Source organism: Podarcis gaigeae (assembly GCF_964106915.1).
Source record: "Podarcis gaigeae genome assembly, chromosome: 14".
In the NCBI taxonomy this organism is placed as follows: Eukaryota; Metazoa; Chordata; class Lepidosauria; order Squamata; family Lacertidae; genus Podarcis; species Podarcis gaigeae.
Window position 1 is genome coordinate 35,538,435 of NC_139690.1, and position 22,466 is coordinate 35,560,900.

Genomic DNA, 22,466 nt, shown 5'->3' on the forward strand with positions numbered 1-22,466 from the left:
GAAAAGCAACATACAATTTAAAACAAATAAACAAATTACAAGTGGGCTATGGGTCGTAATCTAGAGTTGTATCCTTGGGTTGCAATCCAACATGTTTTCTGTAGGTACTCAAGATGAGGGCATGTGCTGGCTGGAAACATACAGAGCCAAGCGCTAAGACTTAGCAATGCAGGATCAAAACTGAAGTTCATGAGGCACCTGAGCAAAAAACCACAGACCTCTTACATATGTAGGAACATAGGAATCTGCCTTATACAGTGTCAGACCAAGCTTGTTTTAAAGTTCAGAGGCATAAAATAATTTACACACAATATATTTTAGCTCTTTTTGCCCTTCTCCACCCAAATTATTGCCCCCTGACACCTTGGATCTGAGGGAACCTGGACGACTGAGCAGGTGAGAGTTATTTCTCCAATTTAGTGATGGCCACCAGATAATAAAGAATGCTGAGACAAAGCAAGCATTCCTCCAGAAAGAGCAGATCGTGACCGGTTGGGTTTAAGCCAGTACAGCTAGGAAGTTGAATTCTTGGATCCCCTGCATTGCAAATTTCCAACATTTACCTGGGCACAATATGATAAGCATTTCTTGCTTGTAGCCACAGGCCATTGTAAGTACAATAAAATACAAAAGATGAAGCAGAAGCAAATTTAATCCCACTCAAAATGAAATGACAGTTAAAGTCAACGTAAAAAACCATTTGGGGTTGCCCTTAATTTCTGCTTGCTCAAATTAACGAGTCACCTTTGCAAACCACCCACATTTAGTTCGAAAGCCTCGTTCAGATTTTCTTTACTGCAGTGAAACCTGCTAGGACCTGTGTTCGAATTGTTCCCTGTACAGTGGTACCTCTGGTTACGTACTTAATTCATTCCGGAGGTCCGTTTTTAACCTGAAACTGTTCTTAACCTGAAGCACCACTTTAGCTTATGGGGCCTCCCACTGCCGTTGCACCACTGGAGCACGATTTCTGTTCTCATCCTGAAGCAAAGTTCTTAACCCGAGGTACTATTTCTGGGTTAGCAGAGTCTGTAAGCTGAAGCGTCTGTAAGCTGAAGCGTATTTAACCTGAAGCATATGTAACCCGAGGTACTACTGTACATGGGAAAGATCAACCAGTTGGGACAGCCCAGTGGCATGCATAGTGCCATCTTGATTCCTGATGAATATTCTCAACACAAGTGTGGGTGGGGGGGGGGCAGGAATTAATGTGGCGCCGGCAGCGCCTGTACGACCATGGCAGCCCGATGGGACTTCTTGCCAAGTACAGGTGAGAGCTCCTGAATGACCCACGCCTGGAAAGGGCCTGTGGTTATACCTGACTGATGAATGAAAGCTGGGAAGAGGGCTAGCGAGACCTGCACAGACTCCTGTAGTGACTGGTAGCAGAGCTGGCGGGACTTGGTGGCTTCCCCAGAGATGCTTTCCACGATATCTTCCAAGACGCTGAGAGTCTGATGGATAACTGTCTTGGCTGCAAAATCAAGAGAGGACATTCAAACCATCAGCCCAGGGCACCAGTGGTGGTGAAAATAGATAAAAGTTAAGAGGTGGTAGCCCGGAATTCCCAAACCATTTGCTGTGAAAAAATGGCTAGGTTTTCCATGGGAAATTACAAAATGTAGACCCAAGACACCCATCCCAGAGGTGCATCTCTGTAAGATTCCCTACGCTGTCCTTGCCTCCTCCTAAACAGCTTCTACTGAGAATGGGTCACTCTGTCCTGTCTCTGAAGAGACGCAGCATAATCACCAGAGTTGTGCAGCCTGTCTGGACAAATACAGGATCCCAAACCAAATTGAGCCAATCCAGGATTTGTCTAGGCAGCCCCAAACTGCTCCAGGTTGGATCCATCTGAAGTGATCCAGGGCTGCCAAACGAGGAAGCAGCTGGTTGGTGGGAAAGGGAGGCGGAAATGATGGCGGTAGAGACATTGCCTCCTTATTCCCTCCCCACACCGATCAAGTGTTTAATTAGGCTTTAAACCCCTGATTAAACATGCGGTTGCAAAAGTGCCTAAATCCTTTCCTTCTCTCCCTCAACCACCAACCACAGGTTGAATTAGGATTTAAAACCTTAATTGAAGTGCTGCACAAGGTCTCCCTCATTGGGTCTGGGTAAGTGGGGAGCCTGCTTCCTGCCAAACAGCTGTTGAAGGGGTACCATAGCATCAGCGAGAGCTCCCACATGCCATTTTGGAGCCCTTGGAATATTTTTTTCCTGGACTTTGGCTCACTGACATCCTTTTCAGGCTCTGAGGAAGGTTTCCTTGTGAGCCACAAGGACTTTCCAGCTGTCTCTTGCCATTTCAGGTTAGGAATTGACTGCCTGGTGCCACATGTATACAAAGTCACACACAAGTGGGGGGATGACTGTATTTATATAGTACCATTAGTGAACACAACACTTTACAGAGTATGAGAGATGCATTTGTCTAAACCTCGCAACCACCAGCACCAATCCCCTTATTTTCCCCAGAAGGAACAGCTGTAAGGGAAACAAAACTGATAGCAACCTCTCCTGGACTTAGGGGGACTTGAAGATCTCAATGTTACTCACAGCTATAAGTAAGGGTTAATTGTCAATGGACCATTGGGAACTGAGACATCAGTTATGCAAAGCTGCTATGTGGATACTTTGGCCAGAATATCAGAGAGGTTTACTGATCCTTCTGTTCCGACTGTGCTAGCAGTTACTCTGCCGTTGCTAACAAGGCCTGTATTGGGGGAACTTACTATCGTCCTGCTGTATTTTCCTCTGGGGCAAGATGGCACTGGATTTCAGGCTGCGGTAATCCCTGGTAAGGGCGGAGATTAGGCTAGCATGGTTATTCGAGCGAATGGCCCACTGCTGTTCACTTTCTGGGAGGTTTGGCCATGGCAGCAGCAGGATATTTGAGAGCGCTCGGCACACGAGTATCTGAGCCTGCGGAGAATAAGACAGATCAAACAAAAAGAAAAGAGGTAAGGAGGGAGAGAGAGGAGGAGGAGCAGAGGAAACACAATCAGCAGCTCCAAAAGGGAAAAGGATGCTGGTGTCCAACCATTTAGATGGCGTTGCCTTGACACTACACTGCACAGACATGACAACAGCAGAGCCAAAGAGCTTAGAGTCAACAGGCTTACTGAGCACTAAAAAGAAGAGGAGTTTGGATTTGATATCCCATTTTATCACTACCCTAAGGAGTCTCAAAGCGGCTAACAATCTCCTTTAATTTCCTTCCCCACAACAAACACTCTTTGAGTGAGGCTGAGAGACTTCAGAGAAGTGTGACTAGCCCAAGATCACCCAGCAGCTGCATGTGGAGGAGCGGGGAAGCGAACCCGGTTCACCAGATTACGAGTCTACCGCTCTTAACCACTACACCACACTGGCTCTAAGCAAAACACACGTGTGTGGTTCAGATGCATGCTGCTCTTCTCCCCTCTCTTTATTGGAAGCAGCTGTGAGATTGGAAGCAGGCCACTTCTAAGCTACCCAGAATTACTTCTTGTGTCTGAACCATCTACAGTCAATGGATGCGCAGTGGGGTTGCTCCGCTATCCAAGCCAATACAATGGCAGCTCGCTCACTAAGTCCCACCATACCTTATCAGGGAGGCGCTGAGCAGAAGTATCTGTGATCCTGTTGAACATTTTCTGGACAGCTGGGATGCTGATAAGAAACACGGGCCGTACTGTGGTGGCCAAGGAGACGAGCAGGTGGCAGGAGGACAACAGTAACTTCTCTTGTACCTGAGCAGGGCGGGGGGGGGGGGCAGGAGGACAGAGATCTTCAGCCTCTTTTGTAACTGAATCAACAGAAGGGTTTGATCCAGAAGATTCAGAAACGGTACATAAGAGTGAACAGGTTTGTTGTGGCTGCTACTCCACGGAGGGGCAGCTGAAGGACATGCACTGGTCTTCTGGAACCTCTTCAATAGCTTATGAATGGGGAGCCAACCAGCAACAACAATAACCTAGCCAGAATACTGCTTACGCTGCTCTTTCAGCCCATGATTACAAGAAGCAGCAAGAAGTTTAAGAGCTCTCAGGAGTTCTGAGGGAGAGCCATTTCTCAAAAAGCTAAGCCAGCCTCCCCAATTGGCGACAAGGAAGACAAAAGACAGGAGCAGCCAGAAGCCAACCTGAAAGGTTTTGGAGAGGACTGCAGCTCAGCCACCGCTCTAAACAGGATGGACAGAGGAGAACCAGGCTGGAGGCAAAGTTTTCATGCTCCGGTTCTGTTTTTTTGAATGGTGATCTCTAGTCTTTTGTTCTCCTGAGCCCTCTCTTTGAAAGATCACCTCCCACCCAAGAAAGGGAAGCTCGTACTGCTGCAAAATGGTAGCTCAACCCAGCAGCAGTTCACTACTGACAGTTCAAATGAGGCAGCTTCCCATTATACACAGTGACCAATAATTTACGTCCCCTGCACAATAATGGCCACCTTGCCCAACAAAAGAGGGATAGTTTCAAGGCTTGGTTTTGTTCACAATGGCTGATGCCTCTGGGTCATGCATGGTACCTTAGAACTGATTAGTGGAGTGATTGCTTCCAGGGCAGTAGAGACGAGGGAGACAAACTGTGTAGGGTTTTGCCGATGAACTTCACCGTAGAACTGTGCTAGCCAGTGACAGTAAGCCTGCAGGGCTGCAAGGGATTGTGCATGCCTAAAGGAACAGAGAGACAGAATCTCAAATGTAAGATGAAGGGAATAGAAGTACACAAGACCAATAAGCTTCAGGTCTACTCATTTCCAGTTGTGTATCTGATTTGAACCCTGGCTTCCTAGGTCTAACATGCTAATCCAGCCTTTCTCAACCTGGGTCCCCAGATGTTGTTGGACTACAATTCCCATCATCCCTGACCACTAATCAACCCAAGGCTGAGAAAGGCTGCTTTAACCACTACATCATGCGGGCTCTGCAAAACTGGTTGGCTGGGCTCAGGTCATAGCAGTCCATGGCATCATTTGGCTAGGGTAGTTGCATCAAGAGGGAGTGAGCAACACAGAGGAAAGGATATGAGACACATGAGCTGGGCCTATGGAGTCAAGGAGTGAAAACATCTGACATTCCTACCAATGCCATAATCTATTAAAAGGACTGTTGACAAGCTGCTACAGAAGCTGCACAGACCACAGTGGCACTCTGACCGTGCAACTCCCTCCCACAGGACATGGAGAAGCAAAACTTTGGGCGCATTGTTTAGCTTTGGATAAGGAGGATCGCCAGCTGGGAAGGGACGTCTGGTGGGGCTGGGCTGTGGTCATTCAGACTCTGCTGGGCCCCTCTGATTTCCTGTGCAGGAAAGATCTTTCGCAACCCCCATCACTATCAACGACTGCAGGGTGAAGAACTCTACAGAGTTCCCTTGCATAGGAACAAAACATGTCTTTCGGCTTCAGTAAGGAACCAGACTTCAAGTGAGCATTTCTAAAACACTTTCCAATACTGCATTTTTTATTATTATATCATACTCACACATCAATAAGGTCAGGTTTCAGGACAGATGGCACAGCAGTTTCAATATTGTAGAGTTTAATCTGGGACCCATATAGAGTTACCTTGACCAGTCTGTGGGAGGAGATAAAAGGCAAGGAAATGAGGAAAAGTGGGACTCAATAATATACAGGATCCTCTGCTATCTTGAACATAAACCCTGCTTTAGGTTGGATGCACAGAATCTATGCACAGAAGGGAAAGGAAGGGAACGTGTGTCCCATTTTGCCCATTTGTAAGTAATGCTGGTGGAAGACATTCTGGGGCCTAATGTTGTGTTCAATTGCTTTTAGAATTTTTTTTTAAAAAATGATTTTCAGGTTTATATATTTCACTAATTTTACAATCATTTTAACATTTCAAAACTTGACTTCCTTCCCCCTCTTTCTGCTGTTCCTTAATTTTAAAAAAATATCTTCTGCATATCCAAATTAACTTAATCTGCTCATTTATTCATCTACTTTAAATATATACTCTTATGAAACTGCAGGTTATTACACCAATCCTGCCAATGTTCTTATCTGTTTACAATTTATCTGTAAATATTCAATAAACCACTTCCATTCTTTTATAAAAAGTTTGTTATCTTGATTTCTTATTCTTCCGTTAAGTTTCGCCATTTCTGCATATGTATTCCATAAGTTTTTGTACCCATTCTTCCTTTGCTGGGACTTCTGCTTCTTTCCATTTTGGGGCGAGTAACATTCTTGCCACCGTAGTAGCATACATGAATAAGTTTCTATGCAGTTTAGGTAGTTGTGTTCCTATAATTCCCCAAAGAAAAGCTTCTGGGTTTGTTTTTACAAATGTTTATTTGTTTCTAACTTCTTGTTGTTAGCTACTTTGAGCTATTCAAAGGCAAAGTAGGACATCCTTTTTGGATACAGTCCTTCAGAACAAATAAGGAGTCTGAAGACATCTGATATGGAAAGTTCTAACCCTCATCCAGCCTGCCAAACCTAACAAGTAGTATGTTCTACTGGAGGGGTGGGGGGCTGGATCTGACAGGTGGGCAACATCATGGCATCCCCATCTGCTGTCAGTGACTTTGACAGGTGGGCAGGACCAAACCCAGCATACCTGCGTTTAGTGCTGAATGTAAATATCGCTTGCTGCGGGTACAGATTTACCTTGGATTGCATTTCACAGCAAATTTACAAAGGTGCCAAATACAAATTCCAGTTGCAGCTAAACAACCAGAGGTGCACTTTCCGGCTCATTAGTCCTTTGCAGCTGGCTTTGCCTGAGGTCATATCACAACAGTGTGGGACAGATGAGGAAATAGGGCTTTCTGGGTCAAATCAGGATCCTTGCCTGCTTTGGCCCACAGGTAAGAGGCTTGCATGCCTGTCTTACCACTTCCGCTGTCACTGCCAGTCAGTGAAGGCAATACTGAGCAAGACAGACCAGTGGCCTGATTTGGTATAAAGCATCTTTCTATTTTCCCCATTGGAAGCACAACACCTATAATCATGGTTGCATATTGTAATCACTGGTGTTTATATTTTGGTGCTATAATGGGATTGCTTTATAGTGTATTTGAATTATGGTGTATTTTTAACAATGCTGTGCCATTGATTTCTATGTTTTATTTATTTCTTTTATCTATTTAACTGCATTTATATGCTGCGTAATCATTAGCATTTCTAAGCAGTGTGTATAAACTTCTCAGGAGTCACCTTGGCATTTGGCAGCATAAAGAACAGCAGGATTCTCTTAGGACTGCACGTAAAGACGTACAGGAGGCATATCATAAAGAGAGACAGCGGCTGGAGCTGAAATGCCAGCAGCTATGAGCAGGCCTGTCCCGGAATCCAACTCTACAAGAGGGTCACGCTGCCTACCTCTCCACTACAGTATGAGCATCGCTGAACCTCGCGGCAAACATGTCCCCTGTGAAGTACTCGGCTAACCGACCAACAGCTTGGAGCAAGGAGCTGAGGTCGCGCAAGGAGCAGTGTAAGCGCCGGCAGTCGTTCTCTGCAGTGATGTTCAGCCTGTGACCTGAAAGGACAGCATGAGCCAGTGGGAATAAAAATACAAGGAGAAACTGGAATGCAAGTGCTTCTGCTAATAGGGACAAATTACTGCCCATTAAGGTGATTTAAAGAAATGGCTGTCTCCTGCACAAACTCTTCATAGAATTCAAATACAAAGATTGTCCGAAGCCATAACCTTGTAACACACAAGGCACTCATAGGAGAAATCTAATTATGCAGATTGCTTGCCAGGAAATGAAACATTTACCATAATTACATTACACGCATTTGCTCTGCATTAGCTGTCTTGCAGGTCACAGTTCAAGCACCGAATGCAAGCAAGATTGCTAAATTAGGCAGCTTAGAAAGGGGCATTGTTAAAGAGGACATTGGGGTTTTAATCTTTACTAATTATTTGCAGCTCTTTTCCTCCCAAAAGGCTAACAGAACAGGGTGGCCCCACTTTACCACACAAGCAACAACAGGGACCCAAACAGCCAAAGTCAAAGTAGTTTAATCAGAGATAGAAAATCCTGATTGGTTCAAGGGGGTGGGCTCTTAGACAACTGCAACATAGAGAAGCTGCGTGTTTCTAATATCCGCTGCTGAAGAGTACACCCACAAGAAAACACACTGGGATTTAGTACTTCCAGTTAAATAACAGGAGTCAAAGCAATCTTAATTTTGTGGCCAGAGGTGCCATCTTCTTAACAGACACCGGCACCCTCAATCCTCTTAAGAAGATGGCACCTCTGGCCACAAAATTAAGATTGCTTTGACTCCTGCTATTTAACTGGAAGTACTAAATCCCAGTGTGTTTTCTTGTGGGTGTGCTCTTCAGCAGCGGATATACTTTGGTGGGGAAGAAGTCGAAACTGCCCCAGCCCCTAGGAGTTGGTGTGCCTGTTGTGGGCGGTTACCAGCCATTTTGACCTTGAACATGCCTAGCCTACGGAAAAACGCTCTACACAGGGCTGCCTTTCAGTCTGTGCAGAATGTGGCAGCCAGATTCCTATCTTGTCTGGGTGTTCTAATCTTCTCTCAGACCTCTCCTGCATTAGTTGCAGAGGTTCTTGGTCTGTTGCTGGCCCAAATTCAAACCGCCAGTTTGACCTTGAACATCTAGGGGTCCGAAAAGCAGCCCATCTCCAAATATACCTTTCAGTACCTTAACATGTTCAGCAGAAGGCCTTCCACAGAATGCCCTCACCATCTGAGGAGAGGTGTTGGTTGGCAGGCAGAGGGCTTTCCCAGTGGTGGCACCCCAACAGCCTCACCCCAAAGAGGCTGACCTGGAATCATTTTTGTTATTTTGGTTCCAGGAAAAGGTCCTTTTTATTATTTTCATAAGCCTTTGTAATCTTTTTTAAAAAAAATGTTTTACACTCTGTTAACTGTTATATGCTGCTTCAGTTTTACTGCCTTATTAGTTATACCTGTATTTGAAAGTTTACTTCGATTGAGACACTTCAGAAATAAAACTACTTAGGTGTCATACAAGGTGTTTAGCCAAACTGTATTATTATATGGAATTTTATTAAAGGGCAAGATATCAAATACATTGCCCCCCCCCCCTTGAAAAACCTCACTTGAGACAAGTTATATAACGCACAAGTTAAAACACCTTTTTTTAAAAAAAAGTGCATATAAAAGTTATATTTCTGTAATCCAAAAAGGAATTTACAACAGGTAGAATGTATTAATATTTATATAATGCAGAACAATATAGTTAGACACCATACAGAGTAAGCAAATTTTAGCTACTGGAATGTTTTTGCCAGTATAAATTGCTGTTTATGTCAGAATGAACGTGCACATACTTAAAGCAGTTTTCCCAAGTTAAAGAATGCCAGCTCAGTGATCAGCCCAATATTATAGCAACACAAACAGCACGCACACACATGAGATTTCAAACACTGGTAATTTGCCTTACCTGTTCCTGAATTGACTATGAATTGTTGGAGTCCCAGATATACATCTAGATTTTCCTGGAGAACTGGAAACTGAGAAGAAGAAAACAAGCATAACTTACAAGGTCCTCAACTATAGTAACCATGTATGGTTCCCTGCTGTTTAGAATCTGGACCTAAGCACAATTCATCTGTCACCTAAACCTTCATGGACAGGGAAAATAAAAGTTTGGGAGTTCAGTATCATAGCCTTACAATGAAAAATGATGTCAATGGGACACTGCAGGAAAACGATTCCCCTGGGAAAGAAGCTTTTCCAAAACAGGACTTGCTTACTAATGGTCTGCAACAGGATCCAGAATGCTCTTAAATACATGTTTGCAGAACTGCATGGGTCCCAGCGGTCAACAGTAACATCCTCCATTGCCTTTACCCGGCATTCAAGTGCCCCATGGGCGTCACATACGTTACTGGGGATGTCTATGAAGATAGGAAGCACCGGTAAAGGTAAGTCACTGTTCCCATTTTTTGTCCCACCTTTACGCAGTGGCCGCCAAGGTAGCATATATACAACAGTGACACATAAGAATACATAAAATAAAGCAGATTAACATAAACAGTGTCAGCCTTAGCAACAGGAGGGAAATAACCACGAACAATTCCATAATGATAACCTGCCTGTAATCACCACCATCATAATGGGAGGACTTATGCCGAGAGTGCAGCTTGCTTTTAAGGTTCCCTAGACAATTTATGGTGAAGGGAGAGCTGGATCAGATTTATGGCACAGCATCCTATGGTCAAAACTATGTGGCACTAAATATATCATCAGCAACAATGCCTGTGTTTTTAAAGACAGTATTAAGACATCACTCCCCACACCTTCCATTTTTTGCCGGAAAAACTGTACATAGGAAAGGGAGGTTAAACCCTTCCTTCTCCAGTCACATTCCTGCCATAAACTGCCCTACACTGCTCTGTATGATTTGTGGAGTGGATATAATATGTGTAAGTTATGTAAATGAATTGTGTATATGTTTTATTTGTGTAATGCCAATAAAAACGTATTGGGGGAAAAAGAAATTGTTCCTATAGGTACTAATGTGACTCCCACACCCTCAGGTTAAATATTGCAATGTTGCCGGGGGATGGGTGGGTAGCAGGATAGTGGTATGATCCAGTTCCACTGAAATCTGCCTCCCCCAGCTTAGTATTTTTTTAAACCCAGATGTAATGGCAAACAAGGCATACAATGTCACATGCTAATATTGGCCAGGAAGGGAGGGGTTTAACCTGTCTCCAGTCTTTTGTAAACTTCCCTCAACAATGCATGTAGCACTACATGTGGTTTGTCACATTGATCATTTATAGCTACTGTTCTGCTAATGTACAGGTCAAGGGTCAGAGGATGAAGAGCTGAAAGACAGAAGCAGCAACACCAGCTCCTAAAATGTGAAAATCCTCACAGCCACCCCCCGCCCTGGACTGCAAGCCTTTAAACACACACCATGCTGCTAGATATTCATTTGCAATATAGGTTTAATAATGCACCATCTGTTGGCAAACTGCAGCACTGAGTGTCCCCAAACTGGAAAGCACCAAGAGATGAGCAGGGAATCCCTGCCAGAAGTGTCAATCTCACACCAAGGAATTCTAAGTGCTAATCTAGCACCACCGGACAAGGAGATGGCATGCTGTGTTACTAGCCGGCAGGTATGTCACAGCTTTGCAACAGGGAAGCAAGATGGGAGACACAGGGAAATGGTCAGATGCCTTGGCTGCCATCCCAGGAGTCAATGTCATGTGGCAGGATTTAAACCGCATAGTTGTTCCAGCTAGGTCTATGAACTCAAAGCCTACCTCCTAGAGGGCAAAAGTTTAGCAGAGCCATCTCATACTACTACTACTAACTTGGCATGCTCCTTGTGGCAACAGCCACAGAGAGGATGTACAAGGTGCGATTTCTGCCAAGGAGGTGAGAAAACAGATATCCAGCCTCGAACTGGAACCCAAGGTGGAGGTGTGCCCATGTGAACGTGTATGATCTCGTGACATGTGCATGCCAGCATGTCACTGTTAAAGGAGTGGCCAACCCTCAAAGTGGACCCTAGTCAGAAAAAGGTTAAGCCACCCCTGCTCTATACAAAAGTGGCACACAGGAACACAATTTCCACCAAATACTTTCACTTTATGCTTGCCAATTGATTTTAAGATTCCTTGAAAAGGTGAATGACTGAAGCACTGCTTGAAGTTAAGCGAATGCCTTTCGTGTATGAAAGAAACTTTGCAAGTGAGTCATGTGTACCAGGTATTTATTTATTTTTAAGTTAATATTACTATTATTATTTGAGCCTCCATTCTAGGTCAGAAGGACCACAATCCTCAAACTCAAACATCTTTCCCCACCACAAACAGACCGCAAACAGGCAATTCTTCTAACCACCTGGAATTCCTGCTACACCTCACATCAAAAAGCAGGTCTCTGAAGTAACAATGGCATGGATCTGAAACTCTGAAGGACAGTGAGGGTAAAGCTCCCACTCCCACTTACCAGGGTCGAAAAGGCATGCGTTGGCAGGAGCTCCATTACTTTGGCCACTACTTCCAAGCTCTGGCGTAGGTACCGCTGCCACTCTGTCTGTTGCTGTGAGAAAGAAATACCATGATCAGCTGTTTTATTTGCCTTTGCATCAGGGCTGTTGGAACGGATTTTCCACAAGTAGAAAAATGAGGCGACAGAATGCTAAGTGGTTAGAGTGGGCAATTCCAGTTCATGCTATGGGTGAAGAAATGCCATTTTGGATCACTCTGACAACTTAAAAACAAATACGCAGGTAAAAATTTAAAAAACCTGGCACACCTGCAAAAAAGGTTCATAACCCCCACACCACACTTCCCAGGCTTGAAATCATAAGGCGCAAGACACTGGAGGTGGTGAAAAGTCCTGTTAGCCTCAAAGGTTTCAGCTATGCTATTCTGCACATGCCTTCAGATTCCATAGTACGCAATGGAAGCATAATATTTTCTACTTCTACTTTCACAGTTATTAGGATTCTAAAGTCTACAGTCTTCTGCTTCTTACATCATCATCCAGCGTCTCGTCATCCAGCTCTTCCAACTGGGCCTGGTTGTACCTGAACTGTATCCGATTTAATACTTCTGTCAGCAGAAGAACCAGGGCATCTTCGTACCTGGGAAAGAGCAAAAGGAAAACCCCAATCAAATTTGGAACCATTATTATGGAAGGAAATGGTAGTCCATGGGAAGTTATACCAACGTTACTTAAAGAGAAAAAGGCATGGCACGCATCTTGACATGAGACATCTGAAAAAATGGTTTCTTTGTTTTTTAAAAAAAGGGTTGCAAAATAATAGTAATTATGGGGTGATGTTCAGCTAAGTTTTACTCAGAGTAGAGCTACTAAAATTAATGGAACGAAGTTATAACCACTAATACCAATGAGTCCACTTTGAGCTAGACCTAGTTGAATTCTGTTCATTCCAGTAGAGTTGACAATATATGGAAAATGAGTTTTAGTATCATTTGGTCTGACACCACATACTTATTCAAGATAAGTCATTGCTAAACGAGAGAGGAAGTACAAGAGAGGAAGTTCTCACTAAGGCCTTGGCAGAAAGCAACGTTTCATTTAAATAAGAGGACAATTAAGCTACTCAGAAAGGAATTCTGTTATGCATAATCAAATCTGATTGCTAAGTGTGTACATACCCTGGTGCTGCCTCCCCTAACCAGCTGTGCTCCAGATGTTTCCAGGCCAGCCACGATGGCCAATAGTCAGAGATGATGGGAGTTTTAGCCCATCAGCATCGGGGCCGTACAAGGGTGAGCAAGCTGCCCTAATATATCATCTGTTCATTTTCTCTGTCTCTATTCTTCTGCACACACTCTTCATGCTTCTGATACTATCTTGAAGTCTAAGATTCACTGTGCTACGTCCATATACATTTTCTCTCTCCTTTATTTGTCATTCTAATTTCCATTTCAAATCCAGGCTACACTTCCACGCCTGTTTTCCACAAGGCTAGTTCAACCTGCACAGTCACAGGCCTGGACACTTTTAAGAGGGTAAGAGAAAGCACACACCCCTCTTTAAGAAAGGAGTAACATGGAGTGAAAGTTTGCTTCTATATTCTGGAGGGAGAGAATCTATGTTTTAAGGTCAAACTCCAGTTGTGAGTGTGCAATGCTGCTGGTTTGAATTTCAAAATAACAGTGTTCCCTGTAACTTGAGATTTATCTACAATACTGATGCACCATACTCACATCAGATATTTATCACCTTGAGATGTTTAGCTTTTCTTGTTAAAAACAAGCAAAACTTTAGTCCTTGGGGGCTTCAAAGATATACTTGGAAAGTGCGTCAATGAAATCTCAAGAGGCAGAAGCTGAACTGGATTATTAGTTTCTTAACAATGCTCTCCACTCTTCCCCACGGCCAGAATATGTTATGCAAATAAATACTATGAAAATTGGTTTGACTTGCTTAACTTATACAGGTTGCAGAAGTCTGCTTTTCCTAGTGCAGGACCCAAATGCCCAGAACCCCAATCATGCACAAGGAACTGATGCCCTTTCCTACAAAACCGCAAATACCGTTACAACATTTCCAGGTATGGCTTCATTTTTAAGACTGTTCTTCTTAGAAATGTGGTGTTTACTGCCTGAACAAATGCAGAACTCAGCCTATTTTCTCACGAAGCTCCCCAATTGCAAAACCAAAAGAAAAAAGCAACACACCGCTGAGTGACATCAGCCCCAGCAGTGACATAGCAAGTTGCAGGAAGTACTTGCTGTCCCACTATTCTTTCGTAAGAAAAATACATTGAGAAAAAGCTCCCTCCAGCATACGCAAAAGACAAGTGAGCAAGCTAAAAATGTATTTCTCCCACCCCCACCTGCTTTGAGGGAGTCTGCTGACAGCTTATCTTACACGCTCTCATGCTCTTCTCAGCGTGGTGAGAAATGAACTACTGAAGGAGAGATCCTGTGGTTATTTGAACATGCAGTCTGGGGAGCTTTAAACCCCAAGATCCTGTATTCAAACCCACATTTCCCTTTTGGGTCATTTGTTTCCTCCTCCACTGAGGAGATTGAGCATGCAAACCCAAGGTGTGCTCCCAAATCCTTTCCTGCAGACCATTTCAAGGCACAAACGATGACATTGAATGAACTCTCTATCTTAAGCACGCAGAGAGTCTGAGCAAGGAATAGGGTAGGCCAGGAAGTCAACTGAACTGGGAGGCTGGTAGGAGCACCCAGACTAGGTGATTTGTACATGAGGCTCTGCTTGGAAGAGGCTTAAACTACAACGGACAGGAAGCCTCAAATGCTGTTCCTGTGGTGTAAGCACGCTTACGCTTACAGGTAAACACTTCCTGCCCCTATGACAGCTCTACAACTTCCTGTCCCTATGACAGCTGTAAGAGTTGCATTAAGAAGAAACACGTCCAGAAATAATGATGCAACTTCCCTCTTCTTGCATTCTTTCAAGTAGCAAATCAACGTTTGGAACTCCCTCTGTGAGCAACTAATCCAATCTCCTTAATCCAAGCCAGTGAGACTTGGGCTGAAACTGTTAAGGAGTGTTTCCTTTCCCACTATATAAGGTCTGCATACACAGCTGTACAAAGCAGCAAAAAAGATTACCCCTTTTCATATAGAATGGGACATGAGGAGAGGTGTTACTTTTTCTGAATGATCCTATGTGGGGGAAAAGGTCTAAAACTAGAAAGCTAGTCTTAGACAGAACTAATATTCCTTGAATGCCTGTTTGATTTTTAACTTTATGGTGCAATAAAACAACAACAACAACTTATATATGTGGGAGAGTATTCAAATTACCCCCCCCCCCCTGACATGGTACAGTCTATTCTGGCACATCATTCTGCTGCCAGTTTGGTAGATCAGGTTTTCCTTTCTAGCTTAGAAACATATCTGAAGGCAAGCTTCTCTCCACTGTGCCCAGTGCAGTGCACCCAAATGGACTCTTGTGAGAACAGCAAGGAAAAATAAAGCTGGCCTTTTCCGCTGCAATCCTGAATGCCTCTGCGCAGAGCAAGAGCAGCCACAGGATTATATCCCAAGTTGCTAGAAAAAGGACCAGCCTTTAAAAAAAAAAAAAAACCCACACCCTTTGTAGCTTTCAAAATGATGCCCAGTGAAGGAAGGAAGCAGCAGGAAAAGCTGTGATACAAATGAGCAAGGGATCTTCCACTGCGCTGCTAATCTTGCTTACCTGTTGAGAACTGCTTCTTTATCTGCCAGACGACTCTTTATCTTACTGGTTAAGTAGTCCAAGAAGAGAGTCCAGATGTCTAAGCAGGAGAAGTAACCTTCATGGGTAGGCTGAAACATGGAAGTCAACAGACAATTTTTAACAGTCGCACAAACTGGATATGGAGAGAGAATTGTAATAGCCACTTGATAGACAACGTAGCTTCTCTTCCTTGCTTTCCTCCTAATGTCACCTTAGACCACATTCACACCATACATTAAAAGCAGAATCATACCACTTTAAACAGTCATGGCTTCCCCAAAGATTTCTCTGAACTGGTTAAGGGTGCTGGGAATTGTTTGGAGACTCTTATTCCCCTGCCAGAGCTACAATTCCCTGGAAGAGGAATTGATTTTTAAACCACCCTGATAAGTTTTTAGGTCCCAATTTTGTTAGGTCTTTTCATTCTTATTTTCATGACCAGTTGCTCTAAGAACCCCTGGGGTTTTATTTAGGTTCTGTTTTAAATTCTCTTACTGTACCCTGGAGCTGGAAAACAACAACAATGCAGAGACAAAACAAGATACGCAAACACCATATTTTGGCACAGAAGCATCTCATTCCATACTCCTTTTCTTTGAACAAGCCCAAGAGATTCAAATGCTAGTATCCTTCATTTGAAAGAAAAGCTGGTCCAAATAAAAGGTACATTTTTAATCAAAACTAAATACTGTCTCATTGGCTCCATATTTTTGTTTTCCTGGAAACCAAAACAGCTACTGAGATTTGATCTCGGTCAAGACCTCTGGTGCTGTGTGGTACCCAATATAATATTTCCAGGCATGCCAGGAAATCACTGAAATATGCACCCAGGGCTTTCAGTGGTCAATCTGGAGACCAGGATTGCTGCTATTTTGCAATGCAAGAGTAACATTTCAATTCGAATGCAGTAAAAACCTGACAGAGTGTTTTCACATGAAACCTTATAGGATAATCAACTCTAAACAAAGCTGGATTAAGGAGAAGAGACATGCCAGCGTTGTACCTGATGAAACGTGTACTTGAACAGCAATGCAAGGAATTCAACCACGGGAAACTGGGAGTAGGACTCGATCCTCCTCAAGTGGACACTCACAAAAAGGCGCAGAAAGTCAGTAAACTTCTCTATGTAACTACAAGGGAAAGACGAGAGAAAACCTGATCAAATCAACCTGAACAGAAGCAACAGCAGCACTGAAACATTTAAATTTACTTCATACCTCTTTCATTAAATAACACATTTTGCAGCCATTTTAAAAACAATTAAATTAAATCCCTACAGAAATTACCTACACGGCGGGAAACCCTTCATTCCATTCTTACCTGAAACATAGCAAGAAAGAGATTCTCTCGTCAACGGCAACTTTGGCTTTTGTCAAAATACCAACTCAAACCTTCTGCTAAGAAATCCCATTATGTATTTCACTGTCACCTATGTTAGCTGAAACATAGTTGTGCATCTCAAGCCACAGCCTGCTATGCCACACAGCATGCCAATGTTGAAACCAGAAGGACTTTCAGAGCTGGTCTTGATAGGGAATGATGGATGGGGGAAAGGGGTGGTGCTTCTGAAAACCAAATGATCCCAGTGGATCCATCTATAGCACAACTAATATCTTCTACTATTAAGGTATTGATTTATGAAAGAACACAAGGCTTTGGCAGAACAAAGCTGTTCTCTTCCCCAAAAACTTTATAGTCCAGAGATTCCTGCCCCCATTGGCCCTGGTAGCTGGGGTTGATGGGAGTTGGAGCCCAAAAACATTTGGAGGGCTGCTGGTACCCCATCACTGTTCAAGTCAGGTCCCCACCTGAAGGCAGAACAATCACACAGCTGCAAAACCCTCCAGTTCTTGGGGGAGCGGAAGCTTATTAAAAGAACATTGCAAAACAGAGATACACACTCAAGTCCCCCCGCCCAGCCACAGAACTTGAGAGTTCCTTTGTACACAGCACACACTGAGACCCTGGACAACTTTACTGGTTGTCTTAACATCTTCTGTTTTGTACCTTAAGTGCCTCTGAAAGAGAGACAAAATTATAATAATTGTTATTTGCTGAACATTTCTTTCACACGCTCAACTTGCTTTGTGTCGATTATCCTGGTGATCCTAAAATCATCCCCAAAATATAGACCAGTACTGTGACCCTCCAAGTATCAGATGTGAGGGAAATGGATTCCTTCAGGCCACCAAGAGAATTCAAACTTAGAATCGTCATTTTAACTCAGAAGGGCCAATTCACAGCAGCTCTCTATACCAGAATTGGGCAAAGTCTGACCTGCTCCTGAAATATAGAGGGCTGGGTGGTGGTAGTGGTAAGAAGAAATGGGCAGGTAGACTTTTATGTAGTGAATGAGGAAAAAGTAGGCCAGAAAGTCACAATAGGAAGACTTTCCTCCCAAATATGAAGGAATTTTGAGAGGCCTGCTCACATTTGATTTGCTGCTCACAAATTTAATACTCAGTTCAGTTAACCCTCATTTAAAAAACAGAACAGCACAGCATGGTTACTAGTGACATGCAGGACCTAGAAGATGTTTTACATAATATGCCCTCTCCTTTGAAGCAGAAGTGTCTACTAGGAAAGAAGGAAGATATTAGGTAAAAGATTGAGGTGAGTGGGTGTAGAAAAAACCGGGAACTGGATAAGGTATGACTAGGCTGGATGCCCTCCAGGTGCTCAAAGTCTAAGAAAAGTCAGACTAGTGCTGACTTATAACACCACTACATCTTGTTTTTGATGTTAGCCTTCCAGAAACATTCATTTGTAGAAACAAACGATATTGTCAGTTGCACCAACAGATCCCTTGAATCCCTCTCTGGCAGCAATTTGAAGCACAAGGAGTGCTGAATCCTATAACCACCTCTGCCAGTATCTACTTCAGCAGCTCCTCTAGAAAGCCAAGGTATTTTTGCTTTATTGTCAAAAGTCATTGACAAAAGCAGCCCAAAGTTTTCTCAGTACATTTCTGTTTTAAAAACAAACTAACTTGATTTCCCTAAGGGCAGATCCCACAGCATACATTTAATACACATTCAGCACTCATCTAAAACACATGGCTTTACCCAGAGGATCCTGGGATCTGCAGTTCCCAGAATACTTTGGGGGGAGTCAAGTGCTTTAAATATGCATTGAATGTGCTTTAAATGTATAGTGTGGATGTGACCCAAGGTTACTAGTCTCTTGTTTAAAAAGAGTACAAGTAAATCTATACATATTTAAAGGAACAGAAAAATAAACCAACTTCTTTTATATAGCTGGTTCAATAGCAGAAGCCACTGCAGCTCTCCTAAGTTACTTTAAAACCTCTAATGGTTCTGCGTGATTTCATGTCTACAATTAGCATCCCCATCCATTTGGAATTTGACAGAAGAGGCCAGATAGAAAAGGAAGACCCTTTTACCTCACTATGTCTCTTTGGCTGCTTTCAGCAACAACCGAATGAAGGCAAATTCAAATGTTGCATAACCTCAGACCTGCAGCCAAACTGTAATGAACGGGGGCGGGGGGGGGGGGAGGAAGAAGGAATACAAACACCGCAGTCGCTTTGCAACGTCAGCCTCCCACAGCCAACGTACCTGGTCACACCTACCTGCCCACCCTTCCTTCTTCGTCACGGGACTCTGAAAAAAGGTGATTAGACACACCATGCATGACAAGAAGTCAGTAAAGACCGTCTTGCAGTAAACATAAAAGATCAACAATATTGATTTGCCTGGGCTGGCTCTCCCTTACCTCTCGTCCAGTTCCTCCAGCCGACTCTTCACCGTATGGGCATTGTTCTCCTTGGTGATCTTCTGCAAGAGGTAAAACGTCTGCTGGAACATCCGCAGCAAGTACTCCTCAAACTCCACAGGCACACAGTTCTTTGACATCAGTTCATTGATGCAAGACATGGCAAGCACCCCAAGCCAGCCACGTTCTGGGTTCAAGACAGAGTTCTGGTTGCTGCCATTGAGGGAGGACATCTTCCTGGCTCGGGTGTCGCAGCCAAAGCGGGCAAAATGGAATATGGTGGTGAGGAGGGAAGGGGTGATGCTCGTAGACAGAGGGATCCAGCTGAAGAGGTGGGCTAGGCACTCCAATGCCAGGGAACAAATGTACTCGCTCTCTGTGTCAAGGACGGGGATTGGCTGGTTCAATAGTTTGGCTGTGCTGGGACTCTGCAACAAGCTACTTAAAAGGTCACCTGGGGAAGGGAAGATCGAAACCAAGTCTACTTTGCAGAATTCACATGGATCAGAACCAAGCTCTTTTTGGTGCAGAGCTTTTGGCCATTTTGGCACACAAACCAGGAAATACAGATCTGGTAAACTGTGGTCAGGATCTACCACCACCTACTATATTTTTATCCCATCCTTCCTCCATGGAGCTCATGGTGACATTTTACAAATAAATATGTTTGACACACCCACACCCACCCACCAATCACACATGTATAAAATTGGAAAAGTATTCTTCAACAACAAGCTAGTGTAGAGAAATGATAAATGGAAACATCAGCATTATCGTTAATACTTCTCTCACTTGAAATTGTTATAGGACAACCCTGTCCTTTATTCTAACAGACTTGTTTTTGCCTCCAGCCGCATCCCTGTGGGGTAGGTGAAACAAAGGGATAGTAGCTGGTCCAAGATCACACAATGAGCTTCACTGATCACAGCAAGCCAGTCTCCTAACATTCATACAGCACACTTGACTGTTCAAAGCAGTTCACATATTTTCTCTTGGTGATCCTAACAACACTAAACTAGACCAGTATTAGCATTCCTAAATTTCAGAATACGTGTGGGTGGTGGTGGGGTTGCGTAACATCCAGCTAGTCAAGGTTCTAGTTGAGGCAAAATTTGAATCAGGGACATCTCAACTCCCCGCACACATTTTTAGACGCTATGTTTTATCATTTCTGACTTTCCACCCACTATTTCACAGACTGAAGTCTCAGCTGTAGCTTACAGCAAGCTGCTCAGAAGCATGTATGTGCCGAGGATCAGACTGAGGTTCCCAAACTTCCCAGTGTTTTTCAATCTTCATGACATTTGGCAATCCACAGCTGCACAGTGAAGTCCCTTGATTAAGAATCTTTTTCCAGGTGCATATATTCTGAGCATCCATTCCCTTTTTCTGTTTGAAACTTATGCTGAGGTTTAACTAAGTATGCAGGGAAGCCTACTGAGCTTCTCCCCATTTAAATCATGCATTAGTCTGGACTGAATTTATTCAGCAAGATTAGGTTTTTTTAGTTACATCAACTAAGTTGTACTACTCTCATTTTTTTGAAGTGAGCAAGTATAAATTGCCATATTCTGGCACACACTCGTAAGCATTATGAGTGGCACATCTGCCAAGAACGAGATGAATGAATGCATGTCATCAGAAGGGTTCATTACAACATTGCCCAAGCAGCCAGAGTGCCACTGCAGCGTGGCTCCTTGCCACATTGTTGGGTAAGTGTCAGAAGCCCTGGATCATAAGAAAGGAATTTACAATAAGGTTCCTTTCCAGCTAGGAACTAGGGCAATGACTGCACACCATGGACACTTCTCAATATGATCCACAGTATAAAAAGCTGTTGTACTGCAGCAGCTCCCCTACAGCTTGAGAAATGAATTTCTTTTCTTTAGTGGACAACACCTCATAGTTCTTCCCACGTAGCTAGGTCTTAATCCACAGTTTAGAAATCATTAAGGATTAGTTCAAACCTTACCACTTTCTCCCGAAGTTGGAGATGGTGGTGGAGTGGCAGCAGTGACACTGTACTTATCCCAGATGCTTTCCAAAATACCTATCAGAAAAGAAGAGCAAAATCCCCAGCAAATGCATGAGAGTTCCCATTATACCACATTAAGTAACAGTTTCATGTAAACTAAGGCTGCTCCTGCGCCCAGGGAAAGCATTGTTCCAAGACTGACGGAGGAACTCAGTACATGCCTTGCAGCAGAGAGCTCCATATCGTTTGCTTAGGCATCACGAGAATTAATAGTTCTGCTGTATTCTTATGTCAGAGGAAGTTAAGACCATTGTCTCATCAGGGTCTCCTATTTTGTACTGCTTTAATACAAGGATGCTGCCCCCTCCACCACCACGTCTGTCATTTCCACTAACCTGTGAGAAGCCCAAGGACAGTCTGAACCTGCTCCAGGAGCAGTTTGCGCAGCTCTTCCTTCCTTGCTATGCTGAGGTCCTCCCGTGGACATGCCAACTCTTCCGATGTTGTCTTCAGCATGATCAGCCCAAGTGGAGTTGTCGCAGGGGATTGGATCAACTGTTAGGAAAGTCAGGTTTTAAGTATTAGCAGACAACAGCTTCTTTGAATCTGTAGATGAACTAGAGTTCTAAAGAGGGGGGCAATAAATTTAGCCTTAGAATGCAGACATCTTATCTCTACAGTGTTTTGGAACAGGAAAGTTGTTACATGCCATCTTCTAGTCCCAAAGACATCAGTGGGAAGACAAAGTGGAAAAGAGCTATATATTCATTGTAGTAAACAGAAGGGCAAAAATTACCTGGAATATTGAATGAGAGGGAAAAGAAAGCAAAAAAAAATGGTACCAGCATGATACAGGAATTGGTCCTCCAGAGATGCACTCTGTTGTAACATGTAAGTGGGACCAATAATAAAACTTTTTTGCTTGGAGAACATCCATTATGTGTAATGGCTACGCAAAGTTGACAGACACTGACAAAACTGTTCACACATAACACAATACCTGCTTTTCCTGGCATGGAGATGGACTGCCACACCAGAATAAGCAATGTGTGAAGCCAGTCTAAGCAATAGTACAGATTTTTAATCATTTACTTGAAAATGCTAGCTC

At 43.5% G+C, this 22,466-nt stretch overlaps 1 protein-coding gene and 1 long non-coding RNA gene across 4 annotated transcripts in view; one reads left to right on the plus strand and one right to left on the minus strand.

Annotated features, from left to right (window-relative positions):
* The window catches only part of XPO6 (exportin 6), a 145,072-nt gene that overhangs the window by 107,714 nt on the left and 14,892 nt on the right, over positions 1–22,466 (minus strand). For 2 of the 3 annotated variants that reach the window (XR_014557714.1, XM_083710822.1), the window contains exons 5-18: positions 21,754–21,913; positions 21,356–21,433; positions 19,384–19,837; positions 16,652–16,778; positions 15,628–15,737; positions 12,454–12,562; positions 11,923–12,015; positions 9,395–9,464; positions 7,327–7,486; positions 5,465–5,557; positions 4,507–4,651; positions 3,588–3,734; positions 2,736–2,925; positions 1,319–1,474 (exon numbers count right to left, since the gene is read on the minus strand). Coding sequence is in view for 2 of the 3 variants with exons in the window: in XM_083710822.1 (XP_083566948.1) it covers positions 1,319–1,474; positions 2,736–2,925; positions 3,588–3,734; positions 4,507–4,651; positions 5,465–5,557; positions 7,327–7,486; positions 9,395–9,464; positions 11,923–12,015; positions 12,454–12,562; positions 15,628–15,737; positions 16,652–16,778; positions 19,384–19,837; positions 21,356–21,433; positions 21,754–21,913 (2,092 nt within the window). In the remaining variant the exon portion in view is untranslated. Of the gene's footprint in view, positions 1–1,318; positions 1,475–2,735; positions 2,926–3,587; positions 3,735–4,506; positions 4,652–5,464; positions 5,558–7,326; positions 7,487–9,394; positions 9,465–11,922; positions 12,016–12,453; positions 12,563–15,627; positions 15,738–16,651; positions 16,779–16,934; positions 16,969–19,240; positions 19,272–19,383; positions 19,838–21,355; positions 21,434–21,753; positions 21,914–22,466 lie in introns of all 3 variants that reach the window. The other variant, XM_083710823.1, reaches the window with a different exon arrangement.
* LOC310831038 lies at positions 9,474–11,693 on the plus strand. The gene is made up of 2 exons (XR_014557739.1): positions 9,474–10,364; positions 10,452–11,693. It is a non-coding gene; the product is annotated as an uncharacterized lncRNA (long non-coding RNA).